We start from the raw sequence: 10,000 nt of genomic DNA on the forward strand, positions 1-10,000 counted from the left end.
AATTCAAGGACTTCGAAGAATATGCACATCCGCATAATTTTCATGGCTCCTAAAACTTGTTCCGCTGCTGACCCTTAGGGAAAAATAGAAAAACATTATTTTGGGTAGATTGTTTTTTTCTTTAAATAGTCTCTTTCCATTTAGCTTGATACACTTTTCCCAGCATTTCTCCAACTTTTTTAAGCCATCCATTAGGTAGAATTTCCGCAGTCCCTCAGAATAGGCATCTGTGTTGGGGGTTGCCTTGTTCGGCGTGAATCATTTTGCACTGAGCCATTTTTTCAAGTTTGGAAATTTTAAAAAGTCACTGGGGGCAAATCTGGTGAATACGATGACACTGCACCTTGTGTTATGCCTGTGGCTTCATTTTTTATTTTTGGGAAATCAAGATTTTGCGGTGGTTAGCACCCTGACCTCCCACCCAGAGGACCTGGGTTCGACTCCTGGAGGCTGCAGATTTTTTTCAGAGGTATCTCAATCCCTGCTTGAAGTGCTTTGTGGAAAGCACTTCAAGTGAGTATGCTATCCGTTGGATGAGACATTTAACTGTGGACCCCTTGGTACCTTTCGTGAAATGTAAACTAATGGCGATGCTGGCTTTCTCTCCACCCTTCCTCCTTTTCTATCCATCCCTAAGGGTGCCAATGATCTCTGCTGTCGGTCGCCTCCCCTAAATCTGCTGCTACTACTACTCGACTATTTTGCAAACTTTGATTCATCAGTCACTCAAAACCATATCATGGATTTTGTCGATCTTTTTGGAGGAAGTTACTTCGGGCATCTCAAACAATGTCATCATTTTTGTATATATGGCCAAGGTTAACCTTACTCACCCAATCGTAAACAGTTGCTAACACAGGAGCAGATGTGCCATGAACTTAATCCAACTTTTATTTCTTTCAGTGTTTAAGCCTTTTGAGTAGAAATTTTTAGTCACTGCATGAAACTCATTTGCTAAATAAACAAGTTTGTTGCTTCAATTGACTATGAAAATGAAATCGTTTGATAGATAAAGCTGAAGCATTAACAGCTGTCTACTCAGAGATGAGGCTTACTAAAATGACTCCTCCTCTCATACTACAAGTGTCATCTCTTGGATATTCTAAGAACTTACTGAAAGACCGGCACGTATTCATCTGATAGGTGTAACCATGGTTATAACCATGGTCATGAAAGTGGAATATAAAAATTTGTGGAATTGCAGTGCAGAATATTTGCATAGATCAATATATTACATTGCCAATTACAGCACTTTTAAAAGAATCTTGTATAACATTGAAGAAATTTTAACAATATTAAACTAAAATATCCAATGCCCATTTTTACTAACTTTTATGATGTAATGTGTAGTCATTCAGTGTAGTATTACATGCAGGGAAGTGTTGCCCATGATGTATCCCATACCCTAAAGGCTTAACATGAAGGCATGTCTTTTTTAATGTTAAAAACTAAGATTTTGTCACAAAACAAGCAGTATCAATAAAAGTAGAACAAAGGGGAAATGATATTCTACATTTGTGACAATTTTTCTGTCATAATTGTTCATTTGAAATTTTTCTCTCTTTCAAAATATAGCTGTTTTTTTTAAATAATCTTGTAGCTTTTGCTATTGTATGTGTATTTTTGAAAGTAGATATCCATGCAGAAAATGTATAATATCAGTCATGAGCCGTGCTTTAAATGATTAATAAGTGCATTATCATTTGAACTAAAATCTTCTAGGTATTAATAATCACTGAACTTCTCTAATGATTCATGTGTCACACATTTTTATGATGGACATAATATGTAAATTCCAAGAATCTGTGGGAGATGCCATGACAGCAACTTTAAATGGAGTTATCCACCAAATATAAACCCTAATGCAACAATTTCTGAGTGTAAAAATTATCCATTAATTTATGACTAAAATTATGCAAATAGGTAGCACACCCTTTCCTGCTAACACACACTGTACAAGAGCTGATGGTGATTCTGGTGGAAGAAACGTCTGGTCCAAGGCAGGGTTTGAAGTAAAACCTAGCATATTTTACCTGTTTTTGCATGACAAATTCGTGGTATTCTATGACACAAGCAATACATGTATCAATTTGGTGAAATTGAAATTACTCTGCCCAAAACAAATCTAAAGGTAAAAAACCTGGATTATCTGAATGTTATTGTAATAATGTTCCTGTTGCTATTTTGCACGAATTTATGTTGTAAAGTAAAAAGCATGTACTTACCTCAATTAGCCACAGAAGCAAAAGTTACTACTGCACAAATCTTACATTATGCTTCAGTTCCATTTCTTCCTATCTTAAAAGAGTGCATACATTATGGTGGACTTTACATTTCATCAGAAATAGAAATTTCCTGCCCTGGGTCATGATTCTATACTTTTTATCTTCATACACCTGAACTAGAGAGGAAACAATAATTTTAAATAAAGACTATGGTACTAAAGAGAGTATGCTAACATGTATAAGGTAAAGAGATTTTTTTATACTCATAACATTTCTCAATGTGTGTTTCAGGTGATATTATGTGGTGGATCATTAAAGATACCAAAACTACAAAAATACTTTAAAGACTCATTTCCTGCAGCAGAAATTCTAAACAGTATTTCACCTGATGAAGTAATTGCTGTTGGAGCAGCTAAACAGGGAAGCTGTCATATAGAATGTTTAAATGTGCCTCACTCAATTCTTAATAAAGATATAGCCTTCCTTGATACTTCTTTGTATTACAAAGTAAGTATAGATTCTATGCAAGATTCTTGTATACCTTCAATTATATCAAATGCAATTGAATTTGATTTAATAATCATTTGTTGATTCTCATCTTAGGTCAAATCTTCAAATAGTTTTGACAGCTTAATACATCGACATACAGTGCTTCCAGTAACCATTACTAAAACTATACTTCTAGAACCTGAAGATGATGATGACTTGAATGCTGTAGTTGAGATCCACACATTTGGTGGTGGCAAGTCATATGATTTATTGAAGGAGGTAAGATATCCTTTAGTATGGTGGTATGTTCATTATTCAGTTTCTGCTGGTGTAGGCAGTTGAACTGATAGTTAATATAATGTTAATTTAGACCACACCTGATCTTCGTGGATACTAGAGTGCATTTGGTAACTTTTTTTCCATAGACATCTTGAATGCTTGTGCAACCTTGTTACTTGGCTTTTATAAACATGAACATATTTGTAATGTTGCATTATTATATGTATTATTACATTGATGACTCTACATACACTCTTGGATAATAGATCATGCAATTGAGAGTGGGAGAAAGCATTAAGCAAGAAAATTGTCTATTTATCCCAAAAAGCATGAATGCTTCTTCCGCATGGATAAAAATGATGCTAATTTGGGACTCCAATTGCCAAACATTCATAAGGTATGCACATTAAATGGGTTGTTTGTCAATATTAAGGAACAAATAATTGATCTCAGATGGAAGCCCGATGTTGTGGGTGGTTTGATCCAAGTGCTCATAATGTTGTCTGCTCACTGTCTTATTGATATGTTTTACTCTTTGAATCCTGCCCCGTACATTTTCTATCAGTAAAGCTATTACCTGCAACACTTTGAGCAAGATCCGCCTGAACAAGAATTTTGAATGAGCACATTTATGGGATTTGTACAATATTAATTACCTTAGCTCTTTTCTTAAAAAAAATGAAAACTAATACTAATGCCTGTGATCCCTGAGCAACACACTCCTAATTGAAGCAGTGTAAATGTGAAAGCAGGGCTTTGAGGTGAAATTGAAATGGTGTTTCTTGTCTTTAGTTGTCTTCTGTCACATGATTATAAAATCTTTCACCTCCCCTACGTCAGCTACCATGACTCTCCCTCTGGTATGAGGAGGAAGAGCAGTGTGAGTACTGAGTAACCCTGGCTCAGTGTGTTGTATGCCTGTAGGTAATCCCTTGGAAACTTCATAGAAGCTTTCTCTGTAATAAAGCCTGCCATTTTAAAAGAAATAGAATGACAATCATCTTGCAACAAGTGCAGTGTGTGTCAAGGAAAATAAATATATCAGTGCTTTCCATTTCACTTACATGCATAAATCAGCTGGTACCCATCGCATATGCCTGTGAGATGAGGGAGTATTGTAGTGTTTTAATTATTACTAAAAATAATTGAGATAAAAACTTGATTTTCATTTATTATTCTTAAGACTTCTCTACATAGTCACCATCCAGAGTCATACAATTCTTCCAGCATTCCTTGACCTCTCTAAGGCCATCATTGTAGAACTCGGCCAATTGTATCAAAAACCATTATTCCACCTCTTGAATGATGTCATATGTGTCATCAAATCCCTGAACCTGCAGTGGTTTTTTGATTTTTAGGGCTAAAAAAAAGTCTCTTGGGGTGTGACCAAGAGAATAGGGTGGATATGGCAAAATTTCAAAGCTACATTGCTTTGATTGCCAGTCGTGCAGTGTTTACTTCTGAAAAGGGGTCAGTTGTTGTGGAACCCAGCATGTCGACTCCTTTGCAATGAGCAGTTGTTCATGAATAATTTTCCACTCATGGCCATAACTAAGATTAGTTTCACTCATTATCATTTGGATGGTTGCTCTTCGGTCTAATAATATAAAGCCCTAAACATTTTTCACTGTGACACCATTGTCCATGAGTGATGTTCTTCCACTTCTTTGATCATCTGTGAGGGACATGTGGTGGCCAGTTTGAAAGTTATATTTCCACTTCACAACTGTGTCATATGATGGGATATAATTTCTGTAAACCGCCATCATTTCATCAGGGATTTACCTGGCCCATTTAATCATTCAAATGGAAGAACTAAATCACACTGCGAGCCTCTTATCTTCCCATACTGTGAGCTATTTGAAGCTATGGCTTCCTGAAACAATACAAATTGGCATTAATAGCTGCAATTTACAAAATTTTGCACTTAAGGATCAATTTATATGCAGAATAAATTTTATCTAGGTATCTTGGTTATTTCTCAGTAATAATTACTGAAAAATAAAACTCCTATGTTTGTACAGTCATGGTTGTACAGTACATGGTTAGCAAGCACCTCACACATTGAAAGATTTGCATAACAAGCAAAAAATGACTCGCTTAACAAGCGATGTTTTGCATAATGAGTGGCGAGGAGATGAGAATTTCCAGATTGTTTGGTCACTGATTCAGTTTATGTTAAGTAACGTTCTGCTAGCATTTTACTGTTGCTAATGATCACACATTTTTTCAAACTTGTGTTCAGACATTATTGTGATTTTTTGTGCAAAGCTTCAACACTATTAAAATGAATATGATTTGTGAGAAGGCAAAAGTGATTTTCGTCAACCTTGCTATGAAGATGCTAGGATCATCAATGGCTGAAGAAGTATTTGAGGGAAGCCATGGGTTGTTTGTGAGTTTTAAATGAAAACCAGTATCCAGAGTGTTTTGAGGCATGGTGAACCAGCAAGTTCTGGCACAAGAGCAGACGAGAACTTCATCAGTGACTTCAGAAAGCTCATTTTGAGGGTTAACCTGCCACAATAAATTTTTAGTTGTGATGAGACAGGTCTCTTCTGGAGAAAGATGCAAAAGCAAGCTTATATAAAAGCAGAGGAGAATGCATTTCTAGTTCACAATCCAGTGAAAGACCATCTCACGCTGCTATTTTGTGCCAATGCACAAGGTGATTTAAATTTAAATCTGAGCTTAGTTACCATTCAGGAGCTACATGAGCCTTCATGACTTATAAAGTTAAGACGAGCAGGCTAAATATAATGTGTAGATCATTAAAAATCATGGTAAACTGTTGTATCAGTCATTGAGATGGATCACCCTATTAAGGCAGTGGTTATGATCACTACAGATTGATTAAATGATAATGCTGTGTGGAATCGTCACTAAATTTTGAAGCATTGGGAAAAATGTCTGTAGACAGCTTTCTAGTAAAAAATAGTCAGGAATATATCATAAACAATAAAATTATTATTCTTTTTTGTTTTCTAGAAATACATTTCACATTCCAGGTTGGTTCATTCCTTGACAGAAAAGGTGAAGATCATTTACAATCTTAAGCAATGTTCCATATTTCCCGACCCACAAGGCACATATGATGCACTATGAGTTTTCAGGCTTGAATTTATGAAAAATTCTTTGATCAGATCAAAAAGTATTTTAGTGTTAACACTTAATAGGAAGAAAATGGAAAGGTTACTTTAAGGAATTAGCAATGACTTAAACATTTATTCATTGTAGAACCATCATACTGATATACCCTCAGCCCATAAAATGCAGGCCTGTTCTAGAGCATGTTTTGCAGTAAAATAAAGTATCTTATGGGCAGGAAAATATGGTTTATATAATTTTTTTTAATAAGCCTTTTACATTATTTTTTGGGTATGGGACACATTGTATTTCACATTAATAGAAAAGGAGAAATTATTTGTAATGAGTGTTTTGCTTTGCAAGAAAGATTCTGGAATGAATTATGTTTGTTAAGCAAAGTTCCACTGTATATTCAGATGTTGCCAGTAGGAGAATATGGGGTGCAAATAGTGCCGAGGGAAGTTTATTATATGAGAATCCTGATTAAGTTCCACGAACCACAATATTTTGGTTATGAGATTGGAACCACGGTTGGAATCCTTTGCTTATGAGATGCAGACTTAATGCAGAAAACAACTTTATTGAGATGCAGGAAGAAACTGTTCACATTCATATAATATCTAGACAACTATCAAAGAAAGACTTAAGTTATGTTTCTGTTTCTGAGGATACACGGCAATCTCGTTTTATTTCACAGGAAATATGGATGAAAACATAATATATTTTTCATGGGCTGATCTAAATTTTCCAGGGCACAAAATTATAAAACGCAATTCCTTAGCTTGTGATTTTAAAGTAAACAGTATGCCAGTGTGACAAAAGACAAACCCGGCTTTCAATTTTTTTTGTAAACATTGTGAATATTCCAGACTATATTGCACAAAAATTGCTTAGAATTAGATACTATTTACAATCAATTGTAATTGAAGTAATGAGATGGTGCTGTTATTTTTTTAGCCATTTCAATGAGAATGTTTACCCATTCATTTGTGATTGTAATAATGTATGCATTTGCTTGAGTTCAATAATTTTTCCTCCTGCCTCTGTTATGGTGAATAAAAGTTCACGGTCTAATTAAAATTTTCGCCACAAGTTAAATAGCAATTATTGATATAATGGTATTTTATAATTTTTTCATTCAGTTTCAGTACCTTGCTTTAAAAGTTTATTTTTTCATGTTTGTGATCAGCATTTAACTTTTCAGGTGGTTGTACCAAAGAAAGACTTAGCTGGAAAAATCACTCTTGAACTTTCAGTTGATGCGTAAGTATCATTATTTGTTCTACTTGCCTTTTTATGTAACTTTTGTTGGTATCTCTTTAAAATTATGGTGGAATTGGAACTGCTGATGAAGCTACTAATTGGCTGGCTCAAATAGTAAAACAAAAAGATATGTTTCCTAGTGATACTTATCCTAGTAATTTCATCGCTCCATAAATATGCATCATCTTGAATGTGAAGTGTACATGGCTTTACTCAATTTCAATTGGGCATTCCTGAGCTTGAAACAATTCATGATGAACTTAGCAACACTGAAATGAACCATTTTATTTTTTCTTCATTACAAAATAATGCAATCTACACTTCTGTTTATCCACCATTTTATATATGGGAGCAATATGGTGAGTAAATTCTAAATTATATTGAAAATCAACAACAGCTTGACACATGCTGAAATAGCATGTGCACAATCATTCCAGGAATACCTCTCTTTTATCATCACTCATTTTGTGAAAAGTCACTCGTTAAGCAAGTCATTTTTGGGCAAAATATTTTGCTCGTTGCCTGAATTACTTAATATGGGAGGTGCTCATTAAGCAAGGTTTGTGGTATTTCATTTTTTGGGAAAGAAATTTGATATGCTAAGCCCTGGGAAAGGATTGAATAAATATTGCTGTGTACATGTTAAGGAAGCAAAAGCCAGTCTTGAGCAATTACCAGGATCATCACTTCAGAATGTGTGACACTGGCCTCTGTTTTAAGTGTTCTTTCAAACCTAGCATTTACCAATTTTCCCAGCAAAATGTTGTACATATTTGTCATATATACCTGTATTTCTCTTGGCTCTGCAATGGTTATAAACACGTTTTTAAGGATTGTACAATGTATCATTGAAGTTGATCTGCTCCTATGACAGTTTGTCTCTACATTTTAATGAACGCACCCCACAAAGTTCTTGGTGGCAACTCTACCAGTTATTCTCAGGGAACCACTTAGAGGTTTAATGGACAACAGTGAAAAAAATCAGTTGTGGATTACTGAGCAGATTTCATAAAATGAACAAAAGATTTAACATACTGACTTGGGCACCCAGATTAGCATTTTAGGTTACTCTTTTGCCAAGAATTTTTAGAATTGTATTATAGAGTGACCCTTGCAAAGAAATAAAGGCAACAAACTGTAAAGTTTTCACAATTGCTAAGTAGAGCAATTAATAGCAGTAATCACCAAAAAACCATTTGAAATTTTAACAAATATTTCTCAGCACATAGTTACACTCAATTCTCTAGGGTGGTTTACACTTGTGGGAAATCCTAATTCAGTTGGTAGAAGACAATTGTGAAAAATGACTTACAATCCCTCTTACAATTCATTGGTGACGGGGTCATAATGGTTATAGGCCGAGTAATGTGGAGAAATGCATAATTGGAACACCCAGAAAACAATTTACTGCCGAAACATGCTTTAAAAACAAGAATGTCAGTGAATTTAAAAGGAGGAAGTTACAATGGATTTGAATTAGAATTGCTAATGTATAGGATAGTGAAAAGGGTTTAGTGTCAAAATTCTTTTGGAAATGTCCTTAACTGGCCTCTTACTCCATAACTTACTTCAATAAACAACTGATCCTGTTTATTTGCCTGTTAAGGTTTTTATTGGAAATATGGATTCCTGCCGCAATTATGATCCATGATGGTGTTTACTTTAGGCAGTTCAACATCACCCATCACATCAAGAGTTAAAATATACTTCAAAATTCTCTGCAGAAAATTTGTAGCCAGTATGAATTTATAAGGAAATGATGATTTTTAATTTTCTAATGAAATCATACCTTGTCTCTTTGCATAGTACCTTTTGGATTCTTTATTAGTGATCAAGTAGTAACCGAATATTTCTCAAAAGCAATTATACTAAGTTGAATTATGTTTTATAATTAATATTTATAAATTGTTTGTGATAACTGAACCTCGGTTAGATGTGTACTTCAAGTCTTATTTTTGCTTCATTAAATAGACCACACCTCATTGGTAGGATGTGAGCAGAGGGACTTTTGTTACTGGCAGATTGATAAACTGTGTTATTTACATTGTAGGCACAAAATTTGTGCTTAAATCTAATAACTGCTGCTAAATGTTTGATCAATTGGCTATTGAAATTTCAAAATATTTTATTTTAGAATTAGTAATAAGCAATAAGCCATTATAAGAATACAAAGAGTATTCACAGTTACCATTAGTTTGATCAGTATTGCCATCTCACCAAAGAGCTACGTATCAATCTTAGTTCATGAAAAAACTGTATTTTTTGCTGATGGCGCTCGCATTGTTTTTCACGGTTGCATATCTGGTATGATTGAATTAAGAGGGATCTTAATGCATCTCAAATGGCTCATTGCTATTATAAGAATTATGATTCATAAGCCAATGAAAATAATGTCTAAGTCTCATAGAATATTTTGGATGATAATATTTTTCTAAAATTTCATTTCTATTTTTTCCAGGGAAGGTGCAATAGATTGTAAAGTCTGTGAATGATAACAATGGCTGTGATTATGATGAATTAATGCCAGTTAATAGTGGAGCTGTGACCCACATTGTTTTGAGTGTTTTCATTATTCTCTTTTCTGCTGTTCTAACATTTGCACTGCAGCAACAGTATTTTAATATTTTTTTACAGAAACATAACTGTTCCAATAAAGT

At 34.4% G+C, this 10,000-nt stretch overlaps 1 protein-coding gene across 1 annotated transcript in view; it reads left to right on the forward strand.

Annotated features, from left to right (window-relative positions):
• Positions 1 to 9,990, forward strand: part of LOC139685776 (heat shock 70 kDa protein 14-B-like) — a 30,815-nt gene extending 20,825 nt beyond the window's left edge. Inside the window, exons 7-10 of the mRNA XM_071582884.1 lie at positions 2,517 to 2,732; positions 2,829 to 2,993; positions 7,285 to 7,343; positions 9,802 to 9,990. Coding sequence (XP_071438985.1) covers positions 2,517 to 2,732; positions 2,829 to 2,993; positions 7,285 to 7,343; positions 9,802 to 9,835 — 474 coding nt within the window. The 3' untranslated portion in view covers positions 9,836 to 9,990. The remainder of the gene's footprint in view (positions 1 to 2,516; positions 2,733 to 2,828; positions 2,994 to 7,284; positions 7,344 to 9,801) is intronic.
• The last annotated feature ends 10 nt before the right edge of the window (positions 9,991 to 10,000 follow it).

The sequence above is a fragment of the Hetaerina americana genome, unplaced genomic scaffold (genome assembly GCF_022747635.1).
Source record: "Hetaerina americana unplaced genomic scaffold, ioHetAmer1.1.p SCAF_12, whole genome shotgun sequence".
Taxonomy (NCBI): Eukaryota; Metazoa; Arthropoda; class Insecta; order Odonata; family Calopterygidae; genus Hetaerina; species Hetaerina americana.